General features: G+C 44.0%; 1 protein-coding gene across 9 annotated transcripts in view; it reads right to left on the reverse strand.

The window, feature by feature from the left end:
• GTF2H1 (general transcription factor IIH subunit 1) overlaps window positions 1-15,905 on the reverse strand; it is a 43,126-nt gene that overhangs the window by 6,215 nt on the left and 21,006 nt on the right. For 7 of the 9 annotated variants that reach the window (XM_089327881.1, XM_089327878.1, XM_002721364.6 and 4 more), the window contains 5 exons: window positions 11,257-11,384; window positions 11,066-11,144; window positions 4,847-4,935; window positions 4,352-4,469; window positions 198-288 (listed from right to left, as the gene is read on the reverse strand). In XM_089327881.1, the coding sequence (XP_089184007.1) occupies window positions 198-288; window positions 4,352-4,469; window positions 4,847-4,935; window positions 11,066-11,144; window positions 11,257-11,384 (505 nt within the window). The remainder of the gene's footprint in view (window positions 1-197; window positions 289-4,351; window positions 4,470-4,846; window positions 4,936-11,065; window positions 11,145-11,256; window positions 11,385-15,905) is intronic. The other 2 variants (XM_051834002.3, XM_070072665.2) reach the window with 1 other exon arrangement.

Genomic DNA, 15,905 nt, shown 5'->3' on the forward strand with positions numbered 1-15,905 from the left:
TAGGAAGACTAGCAGTATGTCATATGTTTATAATAGTAAGAAAATTCTGAAACCTAAACTCTCATCTAGATGTTTTAGAATCTGAGTCTACAAGACAACCATCTCTGAAACATCCCAAAGGAAAACCAACAGAACATGAGCGCTCCGCCTACGTTGCTCTTCAGAGCTCACTGAAGCAGAGGGATAGCAGTACATACGGTTTATGGCTTGCTGTGTCCCTCCTTGCATAAGTGCTCCTCCGGGTGACAATGCTGTAATGGTACAACTGGCAGCACCACTTGAGAGAACCTGAAAGAAACAAAGACATACAGATTGGTTTTCCTCCTTACTGCTGCTTTTTTTAAATTTCAGCTTTATGCCAAAAGGTGAAGTAGAACATCTATTCCTGTATAAACACATCCTTTACAGCAGGGGTGGGAAACATCTGGCTTGTTGGCTGTAGAAGGCCCATGAAATCATCGCAATGACAACGGCAAGCAGGACAAGAAATTCAGTAAATTTACAGAAGGCTAATCTTTGTAACAGTAATTACTTTTGAAAAAGATTTATTATTTATTTGAAAGGCAGAGTTACAGAGAGAGAGGGAGAGACACAGATCTTTCATGTGCTGGTTCACTCTCCAAATGGCCACAACAGCCAGGGCTGGGCCAGGCCAAAGCCAGGAACTTGAAACTTCATCTGGATCTCCTATGTGGGTGGCAGAAGCCCAAATACTGGGGATATCTTCTACTGCAGGTTAATTTTTTTTTAAAAAAAGACTTTATTTATGTATTTGAGATGCAGAGTTACAGAATGAGGGAAAGAGAAAGAAAAAGGTCTTCTATCCACTGGTTCACTCCCCAAATTGCCCCCAACAGCTAGAGCTGGGCTGATTTGAAGCCAGGAGCCAGGAGCTTCTAATGTCCCCCATGTGGGTACAGGGCCCAAGCGCTTGGGCTATCTTCCACTGCTTTCCTAGGCCATAAACAGAGAGCTGGATTGGAAGAGATGTAGCTGGGACATGAACTGGCACCCATTTGGGATGCTAGTGACACAGGTGGAGGCTTGGCCTACTACGCCACTGCGTAGGTTCCCATGTAGGTTAATTTTCAAATTAATAATTTTTATGTCCTGTGAATAATGTTACAAATATCCAAAAGATGGGCCGGTGCTGCAGGGCAGTGTGGGTAAGCTGCCATTTTTCATGCTTGATTCCATATCAGAACACCAGTTTGCATCCTGGCTGCTCTGCTTCTAATCTAGCTCCCTGTTAATGTGCTTGAGAAAGCAGTGGCCCAAATAGTTGTGACTTCAGATGGCCCAGCCTCAACTGTTGCAGCCATTTGGGCAGTGAATCAGCGGGTGGAAGATCTGTCATTCTGCCTTTCAAATAAATAAATCTTTAATAAATACATAGGTTATCTGTAGTTTCACCTTTCAGAGATTTTCTTACCTGTGATCAACTGCAGTAAAAAAATTTTAAGTGGAAAAGTCCAGAAACAAATAATTCCTAAGTTTTAAATTCTGTGTCATTTTTAGTAGTATGATATACTCTTATGTTGTCTCACTCCATCCTCTAGGACAAAACAAGCCTTTGTTAACTAATCTACAGGCTACCCACCTTTTATTAACACAGTAGCTGTCTCAATGATCAGATCAAACTGTCATGTTATTGCAGAGCTAATGTTCAAGTTTTACTTAATAATAAAGTACAAGAGTAGTGATGCTGGCAATTTAGATATCCCAAAGAGAAGCCACAATGTGTTTCTTCTAGTCTAAGTGAAAATGTGAAAGCTCTTGACTTAATAACGGAAGAAAAAAAAATTGTATGCTGAAGTTAGTAAGATCTGTGTTAAGAATGAATTTTAAAAGGTGAAGAAGGGGAGCTGGCACTCTGGTGTAGTAGGTAAAGGTGCCGCCTGCAGTGCCAGCATCCCATATGGGTGCTGGTTAGAGTCCTGACTGCTCCATTTCCAATCCAGCTCTCTGAGATGGCCCGGGAAAGCAGTAGAAGATGGCCCAAGTACTTGGGCCCCTGCACCCACGTGGGAGACTTGGAGGAAGCTCCTGGCTGCTCCATTTCCAATCCAGCTCTCTGTTATGGCCTGAGAAAGCACTGAAGATAGTTCAAGTGCTTGGGTACCTGCACCCAGAAGAAGCTCCTGGCTCCTGATGGGCCCAGCTCCAGCTGTTGCGGCCATTTGGAAGTGAACCAGCAGAAGGAAGCTCTTTCTCCCCCTCTCCCCCTTTGTAACTCTTTCAATAAATAAATAAATCTTAAAAAAAAAAATAGTGAGGAAAGAATACACAATTCATATTATGTGAGGTGTTGTGGTACAGCATGGGATCCCCAAATCCTGTATCAGAGTACCTGGTTCAAACCTGGTTCTATCACTTCTGATCCAGTTTCCTGCTACTGTGTCTAGGAGGCAGCAGAGGATGACTCAAGTAACTGAGTCCCTGTCACCAATGTAGGAGACTAGGATGGAGTTCCTGGCTCCTGGTTGTTTGGACATCTGGGGAGTGAACCAGCAAACAGAAGATCTATGTCTCTTACCCTGCTACTCTCAAATAAATTAAAAAAAAAATATTCCAATCTTCTAAAAATCCTTATTTTTTTAAAAAATTTTATTTGTAAGTCAGTTACAGAGAGAGAGAGAGAGGGAGAGATAGGAGATCTTCCATCTGCTGGTTTACTCCTGAAATGGCCACAGCAGCCAAGCCAAAGCCAGGAATAGGAGCTTCATCCTGGTCTCCCATATGGGTGTGGGGACCCAAGGACCTGGGCCATCCTCCACTGCTTTCCCAGGTGAATTAGCAGGGAGCTGGATTGAAAGCAGAACACCCAGGACTTGAATAAGCACCCCAACGAGATGATGGCATTGCAGACGGCGGCTTCACCTGCTAAGACAGCCAGATGGCCATGCCACAATGCCCCCCCCCAGCCCACCCCTTTCATTTTTATTCTAAAGGCAGAGACAGAGACAGACAGAAAAAAAGACCTTCCATCTACAGGTTCACTCATCAGATGTCCACAATAGAGGGTAGGACTAGGCCGCAGCGACGAGCCCAGAACTTAATCAGGGTCTCCCACATGGTTGGCAGGAAACCAAAGCACTTGAGCTGTCATTTGATGCCTCCAAGGGTGGGCATTAATCAGGTACTGGAACTAGAAGTGCAGCTGGGACTCAAACCCAGGCACACTGATACACGAACAGGGTTGTCTTTCTTTCTTTCTTTTTTTTTAAAGATTTATTTATTTTTTGAAAGGCAGAGTTACAGAGGGGCAGAAGCAGAGAGAGAGAAGGAGGTCTTCCATTAGCTGGCTCACTCCCCAGAGGGCCACAATGGCTGCAGCTGGGCCGATCTGAAGGCAGGAGCCAGGAGCCTCCTCCCGACCTCCCATGCAAGCCTAGGGGCCCAAGGACTTGGGCCATCCTCCTCTGCCCTTCCAGGCCATAGCAGAGAGCTAGATCAGAAGTGGAGCAGCTGGGACCTGAACCGGCACCCAAAAGATGCTAGCACTGCAGGTGGCAGCTTCATCTGCTAAGCCATAGCACTGGCCCCCGACAAGGGTCTTCTAAGCAGTGTCTTAACCACTGTGTAAAATGTCCATCTCTATGTCAGTCTTGCTGTTGCAACTCAAACTGTCAAAGTTACACTACAGTGCATAGTAATTTCACTATTAAGATGGAAAATGCATTACATTAAACAGCCTAATACTATCTGTGGCTTGAAGTATCCACTTCAGGTCTTAGAACCTAACCCTTTGGATAAGTAAGATTTTCTCAATAAATGAGTATATGGAAGTAAAAAATGAGCAACCAAAAAACTCATGACCCTGTTTTATATTACTATCTTTTCTTCAGATGGCACTTGAACATGAAAAACACCTTTTCTCCCTACTTCTTGAATTTTTCTCAATGTATTTAGCAGAAATATGTCTTTAAGCACACTTGTAAGTGGTACAGCTCAATCTGGCTGTATTCATCAAATGACAAAGGAACTGTGGGAATGCTGTTCTTTAAACTGCACAAGGGGCCGGCACTGTGACACAGTAGGTTAATCCCCTGCCTGCTGTGCCAGCATCCCATATGGGCACTGGTTCTAGTCCCGGCTGCTCCTTTTCCGATCTGGTTCTCAGCTCTTGCCTGGGAAAGCAGTAGAAGATGGCTCAAGTCCTTGGGCTCCTGCACCCCGCTGTGGGAGACTCAGAAGAAGCTCCTGGCTTCAGATCGGCCCAGCTCCGGACATTGTAGCCATTTGGGGAGTGAACCAGCGGATGGAAGACCTTTCTGTCTTTCCCTGTCTGTGGCTCCACCTCTCAAATAAAATCTTTAAATAAAATAAATATACTGTACAAGTCACCTACCTGAGTTAACCTAGGTGTATAAGCTTCCATTTCTTGCCTAATACTTTGAAAAGAATTAATAATGTCCTGACTTGTTGCATACTGTAGTGACTGGATTGGAGTCGGACCATGATAATACCTGAAGGTTAGCAGAGAAGAAATAATTAATTACAAAGAGTAAAAGAGTGCAAACATCTGTATTTCAAACATTTTAGTGACCAATACAATATTCCCCCTCAACGCAAAAATTACACTACAGTTAAGATCTCAATAAAATAAAACTTAATTCTCTCAAAGTCAATATTAAAACAAACAAAAATCCAAAACTTATTTTCTTACTTTAATCATCTGGATGCCTCCCCAAGATGTACAGAGTGAATTTTTCAGGAAAAAGGCTATCCTACTTTTACAGTAACAAATCGATTAAAATGTGTTTCACTTGCTGTATACTTTCTACACTGGATTAGTTTAGTTAACCACTCTGTTTCAAGTTAATTTAGTAACAATAGGACTTACCTATCAGACTTCTTAAGGTTTAGTGCAATTGTTTTTACAGAATTATTTTTTCCCAAGTCTTCATATTCAATGGATTCTTGTAACTTTGCCTATAATGATTAACAGAACAGTTTTTATTTTGTAACTTATGTAAGTAATGAACATGATTGAAAAATAAAACTGTACATAGAGAAAAAGTTTTCTCATCATGAGCTTCACTTTCTAGAGATGACTCTTAAAAACAGTTGAACCAATTTTCTCACCAACCATTTACATATAGTACCTGTTTTCCTATATTCTGATACTAAGTCATTATTTTTTTTTTTTTGACAGGCAGAGTGGACAGTGAGAGAGAGAGACAGAGAGAAAGGTCTTCCTTTTGCCGTTGGTTCACCCTCCAATGGCCGCCGCGGCCGGCGCACCGCGCTGATCCGATGGCAGGAGCCAGGAGCCAGGTGCTTTTCCTGGTCTCCCTTGGGGTGCAGGGCCCAAGCACCTGGGCCATCCTCCACTGCACTCCCTGGCCACAGCAGAGAGCTGGCCTGGAAGAGGGGCAACCGGGACAGAATCCGGCGCCCAGACCGGGACTAGAACCCGGTGTGCCGGCGCCGCTAGGCGGAGGATTAGCCTAGTGAGCCGCGGCGCCGGCTACTAAGTCATTATTAAATCTCTAATTTTTATCAGTCTGGTAGGTAAAAGTTACCTCCCCGCCAGTGAATTATCTGGTCATGCTTTCTATTGGATAATTTTTTAAAAATTCTAGGTGCTGTAAACACTTTCCTAGTTTGGTAAAAAATTTTTTGGTTTTAATGATTAAAAAAAAATCCTAATTCACCTTTTTTGCTTATCACAGTTTAAATTTTGCTTAAATCTTAGATACACTCAGAATTTATTTGGGAGTAAGGAGTAGGTAGGAAGTCTGAGTTGATTTTTACTATTTATTTTTTGAAATGATTATTTAAAAAAGATTTATTTCTTTTTTTGAAAATCAGAGTTACAAAGAGGGAGAACCACAGAATAATCTTCCACTCAATGTCAATGGTTCACTCCCGATGGCTGTAACTGTCATGGCTGGGACAGGCTGAAGCCAGGAGCCAGATACTTTATTCAGATTTCCCACATGGGTGCAGAGACCCAAGCACTTGGGACATACTCTGCTGCTTTTCCCAGGACATTATCAGGATCAAAAGTGCAGCAGCTGGGACAAGAACTGGTGCCCATTTAGGATACTGGCATCACGGGTGGCGGCTTTACCCACTATGCTGCAAAATACTGACCAATAACTAAATTATTAGTTTAAGATTTTATTTATTTGAATAATTTCAGGAGGGAGAGGGAGAGAGAGAGAGAGAGAGAAGGGAGAGAGAAGAGAGAGGGAGAGGAGGTGTAGAGAGGGAGGGAGAGGGGTCGTCCATCTGCTGGTTCACTCCCCAAACGGCTGCAACTGCCAGAGTTGCGATGACTTGAAGCCAAAAGCTAGGAGCTTCTTCTGGGTCTCCCACGTGGGTGCAGGGGCCCAAGGACCTGGGCCATCCTATGTTGCTTTCCCAGGCACATTAGCAGGGAAGCTGGATTGGAAGTGGAGAAGTGGGGACTTGAACCAGCGCCCATATGTAATGCTGGCACTGCAGGCTGGGGCTTTAACCTGCTGTGCCACAGCACTGGCCCCTAATTAGTTAACATCATTTATGGTTTTGAAATGTCATATGTGTGATATATACTTAATTTCCCATGTTTTTGGGCTTACTTCTGACTTTGTTTTTATTAATCCTTTTCTCCTGTGTTAGTAGCAAATTGCCCAAGTTTCTCAAAATAAAAGGCAATGCCTATAAAGACTAAACAAACTATGTAAACATTTTTTTTTTAGCAAAGCAAGATTTATTTGTCAGAAACCTCCTGCCACAGCAGCAAGGAGGGGGGGGTCCAAGGAAGGGAGACCCCATAAACATTTTTAAAAATCAGTTCTATACCATTTATTGTCTATATGGTTATGAAATTCATCTTTAACTACCAAGACTAGAATCAGAACATGTATATTATTAAATATATATCAAAAAAGGTTAATTTGACAGCTTAGTACTTTATTTACATACTTGAGAGTTAGAAAGACAAAGAGAGGGAGAAAAATCTTTCTGTTGGTTCAATCCCCAAGTGCCAGCAATAGCTGGTGCCTGGTCAGATTTAAGTTGGGAGGCAAGAACTCAACCCATTTCTCCCCTGGGGGTGACAAGGACCCAAGTACTTGAGCCATCTCCTGTTGTCTGCACATCAGGAGGACACTAGAATTGGAACTGGAACTAGGACTCAAACCCAGGCATTCTTATTTGGGAAATCGGCATCCTAAAAGGCATCTTAAAAGCTATGTTAAGGGGCTAGCATTGTGGTTTAGCAGATAAAGCATAAAGCCACCACCTACAATGCCAGCATCCCATACAGACAGCAGTTCAGGTCCCAGTTGCTCCACTTCTGATCCAGTTCCCTGCTAATGGCTAGGAAGAAACAGCAGAGGATGGCCCAAGAGCCTGTACCCCTGCCGGCGCCATGGCTCACTAGGCTAATCCTCCGCCTTGCGGTGCCGGCACACCAGGTTCTAGTCCTGGTTGGGGCGCTGGATTCTGTCCCGGTTGCCCTCTTCCAGTCCAGTCCTCTGCTATGGCCTTGGGCCCTGCACCCCATGGGAGTGTGCCGGCCGCGGCGGCCATTGGAGGGTGAACCAATGGCAAAAGGAAGACCTTTCTCTCTGTCTCTCTCTCACTGTCCACTCTGCCTGTCAAAAAAAAAAAAAAAAAAAAAAAAAAAAAAAAAAAAAAAAAGAAAGAAAAGAAAGAAAAAGAAAAAAAAAAAAAAAAGAGCCTGTGCCCCTTGCCCCTAACACCTATGTGAGAGACTGGATGGAATTCTAGGCTCCTGGCTACGGCCTGGCCCAGCACAGCTCATTGGAATCATCTGGGGATTAAACTAGCAGAAGGAAACTTTGTCTCTCTTCCTCTAGTGTAACTCTTGCCTTTAAAATAAATAAATTAAAAAAAAAAAATTCAGAGGGGCCGGCATTGTGGCATAGCATGTTAAGCCGCAGTCTGCAATACCTATAGCTTATGTTGGCGCTGGTTGGAGACCCAATGGCTCCACTTCAATTCAGCTCCTTGCTAAGGCACCTGGGAAAGTAGAAGACAGCCCAAGTACATGGGCCCCTATATCCATGTGGGAGACAGAAGCAGCCGTGGGCTTCTGGTTTGGGCCTGGTCCAGCCCTGGCCATGTGGGAAGTGAACCAGGGATGGAAGCGCGTGTGCTCTTGTGTGCTCTCTTTCCCCTCACCCCCATCTATGAACTCTGCTTTTCAAGTAAATAAATAAATCTTAAAAAAAAAATCCGCTTAAAAAAAAAAATGCTATGTTAAATGCCAGCCCCAACAACTATTTCTGACCCTCCCATTTTGTAAAAACCCTCATACAATACACAGCAGTTCTGACTGACTTGAAAGAATATTTATAGGCAGGATTTACTGAATATTGTAAAAATTCACACAAAGAACAAAGATTCTGGAAACGTTCACAACCAAAAATCAAGATTATTTATTGAAAAGAACAGCATGGTATCCTGGAATTCTTATTTAACTTCTTTCTATATCTTAGAACTTAGTTTTGCTTTTTTTAGTTCAAAGAAGTAGCTCAGAGTTTTGTTAATTTTAAAGGTAACACATGACTGTAGAAACATTAAATTACTGAAAATACATGAAGTGAGGTTTTCTTACAATTCCTTTACTGAAATTAAAAAAAAAAAAAAAACAAAAAAAATTTCATTTATTTGAAAGGCAGAGCTACACAGAGAAACGAGAAACAGACCTTCCATCTGTTGGTTCACTCCCCGAATGGCTGCCAAGGCTGGGGCTTGGCCAGGCTGCATTCAAGAGCCAGGAGCTTCTTCTGGGTCTCCCACATGGGTTCAGGGGCCCATGCATTTGGGCCATCTTCCACTGCTTTCCCAGGCACATTAGCAGGGAGCTGGATCGGAAGTGGAGCAGCCAGGTCATGAACCAGCCACCCATATGGGATGTTGGTATTGCAGGTGGTTGTTTAATCCACTATGCCACAATACCAGCCCCAAGATGATAATTTGTATTATTCCTTTTGCAGGTCACTTAAAACTCATAAACATTTTGTTATATGTTAAAACTATATTATAGGGGGCTGGCACTGTGGTGCAGCAGGTTAATGTCCTGGCCTGAAGTGCCAGCATCCCATATAGGCCCTGGTTCAAGACCTGGCTGTTCCACTTCCAATCCAGCTCTCTGCTATGCCCCTGCACCCGCATGCGTGACCCGGAAGAAGCTCCTGGCTCCTGGCTCTGGATTGGCACAGCTCCAACCGTTGCAGCCAACTGGGGAGTGAACCATAGGATGGAAGACCCCCCCCCCCGCCTCTCCTCTGTGTAACTCTCACTTTCAAATAAATAAATAAGTCTTAAAAAAACTGTATTATAGGACTATAGTCTGATCTATGAACCGTTTTTAAAATTTTTATTTATTTTTTAGTATTTGAGAGGAAGAGAGAGAGACAATGAGAGCTCCCATCCACTAAATGCCAATAACAACTGGGCTTGGGCTGGGACTGAACTGGGATTGAAACCAGGAACTAGGAATGCATTCCAGTTTTCCCACATGAGAGGCAGAAACCTAATTACTTGAGCTATCACTGCTGCACCCAGGGTCTGCATTAGCAGGAAGTTGGAGTCAGGAGCTAGAGCCAGGCATCTCTGATATGGGCACAGGGTTCTTAACTGCTAGGCCAAATGTCTGCCCAGTCAACTCTTTTAGATGCAATATACATGCTCTTCAACCTTTAACATTTTTGACAACGTTGGGGTTTATCAGGGTCTACTGGGACCATGGGTCTATTTCCTGAAAAACCCCAACGTTGTCAAAAATGTTAAATTGAAAATGTATTCAATATCCTGGTAAATCTATCATGAAGTTGAAAAACTGAACATCAAATTATCCTAAGTCCAAAAGTCTTGCACATCATGATTTCTTTTAACTTTAAAAATGATTTATTTAATTTTCATTTAATTTAAAGAGGAAAACAAAGAGAGTGAGAAAGAAAGCAATCTTCTATCTGCTGGTTTCCTCCCTAAATGCCTGATAGGCCAGGCTGAAGCCAGGAAACCACAGAACTCAATCTGGGTCTCCCACATGAGTGGAAGGGAATTAAGTTCTTCCGCCATCACCTGTTGCCTCCAAGGTACAGCTTAGCAGGGTGCTGATCAGAAGCAGAGTGGCTGGGATTTGAAACAGGCACTCAGATATGATATGCAGGCATTCCAAACAATAACTTAAACACTGAGCCACATGCCCACCTCAGGAATCCTTTAAAGTTATTAATCACTACATCAATTTCCATCGTATAGGGGTGGGGGCCTGGCCTAGTAGGTAGGATACCCGAATCCCATACTGGAGTGCCTGGGTTCAAGTCCCAGCTATGCTCCTGATTCCAGCTTCTTACAAATGTGCAATGGTTGATGGCTCAAATACCTGGGTCTCTGGCACTCATGTGTTAAGACTTGGCCTGAGTTCCCTGCTCCTGGTTTCAGGGTGGCCTAGCCCCAGCTATTGCAGGCATCAGAAGGAATAAATCAGTGGGTGGCAGATCTCTGTTTCTGCCTTTCAAATAAATAAAAATTTTAAGTGGGGGAAAAAATTCCATTGCATGGATGTACCATAGATATCAAGATGTTTACTACTGTCTCTAGTTTGGCAAAGTTACAGAAAAGGAAGGAATAACAAGTAGCTAACTCTATCCATATTCCCGCATCCCCAGATATTGCCCACAACCCCAAATGAGTACTTCAATAATGAGAAGATACTTCCAGCTCTGAATGCTAGTTTAAAAATAACTTTCTTTAAAAAGCATATACACGAAACTTTATAGTTTTTCTTTCTGTCACATTGCCTCCACAGAATATTCTTTCCTAGAAAACAAGTTCACTTACACACACAGGCACACAGACACACATTTGTGGTAAGTGTACATGTGACAGGGAAAAAGCCAATGAAGTTGGTTAATAGACTTGAGTCAAAGGCTTTGGCAAGCCAAAGCTGAGGAAGTATTCTTTATAACGCACCACACTTGTGGCAAAATGCTTAACATGTTGAGTTAGATGAAATAAGCAATATAAAATATAAGGTTGTCAAAAGTGTCTGGAGAAACCTGAGCCCCAAATGGTCCAAATTTTCTGCCCATACCCTTTTGACTGCTGGCTGAAAGCAGTCGGCATCTCCGGAATTTCCATCAATGCTGCTGGGCTCACCATTTTGTGCTTCTCTTAAAACAAAGGAGAAAATTAATGTTAAAAACTATAATCAGAATATCACCACAGCTCCATCTGGATAGCCTGAGAAGCCCGGTTCACGGCACTCTGGCATGTATACTTAACTGTTTCCTGAGACCTGCTGCCAGAACCATGGCACTGTGATGGTTGAACCTCTTGATGATGGCAGCATTACTATTCTCCTTTATGGACTTAGAATTGGAAGTAGACGGCACGGAGGAAATGCCATAGCCCTATGAGAAACAAGTTAGTAGATTAAAAGTCAAAATAAGGGTCTGATTTTTCAAAAAAGATTTATTTCAAAGGCAGGGCAACAGAGAGGGAAAGACCAAGAGGAGTTTTCCATCTGTTGGCTCACTCCCCAAGAGCCACACTGGCAAGGTGTGGGCCAGGCTGAAGCCAGGCAAGAACTCTATCCTGGTTTCCCATGTGGGTGGCAGTGGCCCAAGCACTTGGGCCATCTTTCACTGCTCTTCCAAGCGCATGAACAGAAAGCTGGATTGGAAGTGGAGCAGTCAGAACTCAAAACTGGCACTCTGATGAGGGATGTCACTGTAGCAAGCTGCAGCTTAACCTAATGCAACAGAAGTCTCAGCGGTCTGATTTTATCTATTATGAAACATATGTTCAACTGAAAACATTTGCTGGGTTATGGGAGTTAACTCTCATGAATATTACTAAATATCTTTAGGTAAGCATTTAAAAATAAGTAACATTATATAAACAAAAATTAAGGGATATCGCTAACTTGTGTTTCTAATTAATTTTTAAAATTAGAGTTCCTATTTAATGGTTCACTCCCCCACATGTCCACAACAGACAGGGCTAGGTTAGTCCAAAGCAGGGAGCTCAATTACATCCAGGATTCCTATAAGGGTGGCAAGAACCTAACTATTTACGCCATTATCTGCTGCCTCCCAGGGTGTGCATGAGCAGGAAGCTGGGATCAGGCAGAGATGAAACTCAAACCCACTCACTTTATTACAGGCTGTGGGTGTCCCAAGCAGCATCTTTTTTTTTTTTTTTTTTTTTTTGGACAGGCAGAGTGGACAGTGAGAGAGAGAGAGACAGAGAGAAAGGTCTTCCTTTTTGCCGTTGGTTCACCGTCCAATGGCCGCTGTGGCTGGTGCAGCATGCTGATCTGAGGCCAGGAGCCAGGTGCTTCTCCTGGTCTCCCATGGGGTGCAGGGCCCAAGCACCAGGGCCATTCTCCACTGCACCCCCTGGCCACAGCAGAGAGCTGGCCTGGAAAAGGGGCAACCGGGACTAGAACCCGGTGTGCCAGTGCCGCAAGGCGGAGGATTAGCCTATTGACACCTGACCCATAACTACTCTTTTTTTTTTTTTTTTTTTTTTGACAGGCAGAGTTAGTGAGAGAGAGAGACAAAGAGAAAGGTCTTCCTTTTCTGTTGGTTCACCCCCTAAGTGGCCGCTATGGCCGGCGCACTGCGCATCTGAAGCCAGGAGCCAGGTGCTTCCCCTGGTCTCCCATGAGGGTGCAGGGCCCAAGGACCTGGGCCATCCTCCACTGCACTCCCGGGCCACAGCAGAGAGCTGGACTGGAAGAGGAGCAACCGGGACAGAATTTGGCGCCCCAATCAGGACTAGTACCCGGGGTGCCAGCGCCACAGGCAGAGGACTAGCCTAGCGAGCCGCGGCGCCGGCCCATAGCTACTCTTAGTATCACAAAAGTCTTACACCCTGCAATTCTTTTTGAAAGAGTAATTTTGGTTTAGTTAGCAAAACAGCAAATGAACAGAATACAGTGTGAATAAAACATGAACTATGGAACCTGAAAGATTCAAAATCTGGCTTTATTACTTTTTCTACTATTATTCTAGGCAAGATAATCTACTTCCCCAAGTTCTATAAAATGGGAAACTGGGGAATTAAATAGTATGGGTGTTTTAAACATTGTATATTGAGTACATGCTCTATGTGGATGACCGATTAGACATTTGTTCTAATGTCACCTCTTCAGAGACAGCTTACTATTTAAAGTAGCTTCTGTCACTTAATCCAGTCATTCCCATCAACGTTACCCTCTCTACTTTCTTTATAACAAATGTCACTTTCAAAAAAAAACACCTGTGTTCTTACCTTATTTTATCTGATAACTGCCAGTCCTAGGCAGACTCCTCACTACAGTCTCAGTTCCATGAGGCTGACCTTGTTCTTACTTTCTGGCCTATCCAGGGCATATATTAAGTGCTCAGTAATTATTTGATAAACTGAGACGACCTTGTGCCACAAGAACCTAAATATTAATTAGCAAGAACTTGAGCTGTAAGCTAGGACATGCAGGTAAGAAGTAGTAGTCAATCCCCTTGGAAGAGAGGAGGAGTAGGTCTGAAAAAGCTTCATGGAGCATGGCCAAGCAGAGATGGGAGAGAGTAACACTTCAGGATGAGGAAATTGCTTAAACAAAGGCACAGAGGCAATGTAGCACGCACTGTATTACAGCTTTATTTGTGGTTCAGTACAGCCAGAATGAGGTGGGCCTGCGACTGGTGAGATATAAGGCTAAAGAGGAAAAGGTCTGTCAGAAAAAGACTCTCATGTTATTCACCCACTTATCAAATAATTACCAAGTACTTATACAGGCCATATGTTAGTCAAAGGCCAGCACACCATAAAGTCTCGGGGTGCTCACGCTCTGGAAGACTGCAATTACCAGGTAAAAGAAAGTAAAAACAAGATCATTTTTCAAACTGACAAACATGACAGGGAAAATAGGATAATATGATAGGAGAGACTGTATAAGGGGAAGCTCCTTTAGATAGGGTGGTTAGGAAGGTCTCTGTATAAGTGTCATCAGACTAGATGTCTACTGCCAGCATGACACAGAGGGCTAAGCCATCATTTGCGACACTAGCATCCCATATTCCATTCTGAAGTGCAGGTTCAAGCTGTAGTGGCTCTACTTCCAATCCAGCTTTCTGCTAACATGCCTGGGAAAGCAGCAGATGATGGCCTAAGTATCTGGGTTCTCAGCACCTGCCTACATGAGAGACCCAGTTGGGAGTTCTAGGCTCCTGGCTTTGCCCTGGCCTGGCTCTGACTGTTACAGGCATTTAGGGAGTGAACAAGTGGATAAAAGATCCTTCGCAGGGCCAGCGCTGTGGCACAGCAGGTTAAGCCTCTGCCTGCAGTGCCGGCATCCCACATAGATGCTGGTTTGAGTCCCAGCTGCCCCACTTCCAATCCAGTTCTCTGCTATGTCCTGAGAAAGCAGTGGAAGATGGCCCAAGTTTTTTGGGCCCCTGCACCCACGTGGGAGACCCCGGAAACAGCTCCTCTCTCCTGGCTTCGGATTACCTCAGCCCCAGCCGTTGCAGCCAATTGGGGAGTGAACCAGAGGATGGAAGACCTCTCTCTTTCTCTCTGCCTCTCCTTCTCTTTCTGTGTAACTCTTTCAAATAAATAAATAAATAAATAAATCTTAAAAAAAAAAAAAAAAAAAAAAAAAAGACCTTTCTCTGTCTCTCCCTGTCACTCTGCCTTTCAAACAAGTCTTTTTTCTTTTTTTAAAAAAAGAGGGGCTGTGGCCAGCGCTGCAGCTCACTAGGTTAGTCCTCTGCCTGCGGCACCGGCACCCCGGGTTCTAGTCCCGGTCGGGGCGCCGGATTCTGTCCCGGTTGCCCCTCTTCCAGGCCAGCTCTCTGCTGTGGCCCGGGAGTGCAGTGGAGGATGGCCCAGGTCCTTGGGCTCTGCACCCTCATGGGAGACCAGGAAGAAGCACCTGGCTCCTGGCTTCAGATGCGCAGCGTGCCGGCCGTAGCAGCCATTTAGGGGGTGAACCAATGGAAGGAAGACCTTTCTCTCTGTCTAACTGCCTGTCCCAAAAAAAAAAAAAAAAAAAAAAAAAAAAGAGGGGCTGCTATTGTGGTCTATTGCCTATGATGCTGGCATACCATATCTGAGCACCAGTTTGAGTCCCTGCTGCTCTGCTTCCAATTCAGCTCTCTGCTAATGAACAGAAAGCAACAGAATATGGCTCTTTGCTTGAACCCCTGCCACCCACATGGGAGATAGAGTTCCAGGCTCTGGCTTTGCCCTGGCCTAGCCCTAATTGTCACAGGCATCTGGGAAGTAAACCAGTGGCTAGAAGATCTCTGTCACTCTTTCAAATAAATAAACAAACCTTAAAAAGAAAAAACAGATTAAAAATAACAGATATTTATCATGGAAAGAAGCTAGTTAGGGGAAGAACAGGTAGAGAAACAAGTACAAATACCTTTAAGTCAAAAAGCTTACCAAGGAACTAAAAGGTAATTGCATTTGGGGCATGAGTGATTGGGAGGGGTCCAAGCTGAGGTACAAAGAAGCTGGGAACTCAATTCCACTCTCTTATGTGTGGGTGGCAGGGACCCAAGTACTTGAACCATTATTTGCTGTCTCCCATGGTGTGCAAGCACCTCACTGTAGGACATAGGTTTTACAATTTTTTTAAAATAAAGATTTATTTATTTATTTGAAAGGCAGAGTAACAGAGAAAGAGGGAGAAACAGAGAAGCCAGGAGCCAGGAACTCTGTCCTGGTCTCCTACATTGGTGGCAGGAGTCCAAGTACTTGGCCCATCATCTGTTGCCTTCTTAGGTGCACCATCAGGAAGCTGGATCAGAAGCAAAGTAGCTGGGTCTCAAACTGGCACTTCAATATGGTATGCTGGCACTGCAAGTGGCAGATTAACCTGCTGTACCACGCCAGTTCCACAAGCAACATCTTAACTACTACACCAAACACTGGCCCCA

This window comes from Oryctolagus cuniculus, chromosome 1 (assembly GCF_051225735.1).
Source record: "Oryctolagus cuniculus isolate XC-2025 breed Fujian yellow rabbit chromosome 1, ASM5122573v1, whole genome shotgun sequence".
NCBI lineage: Eukaryota > Metazoa > Chordata > Mammalia > Lagomorpha > Leporidae > Oryctolagus > Oryctolagus cuniculus.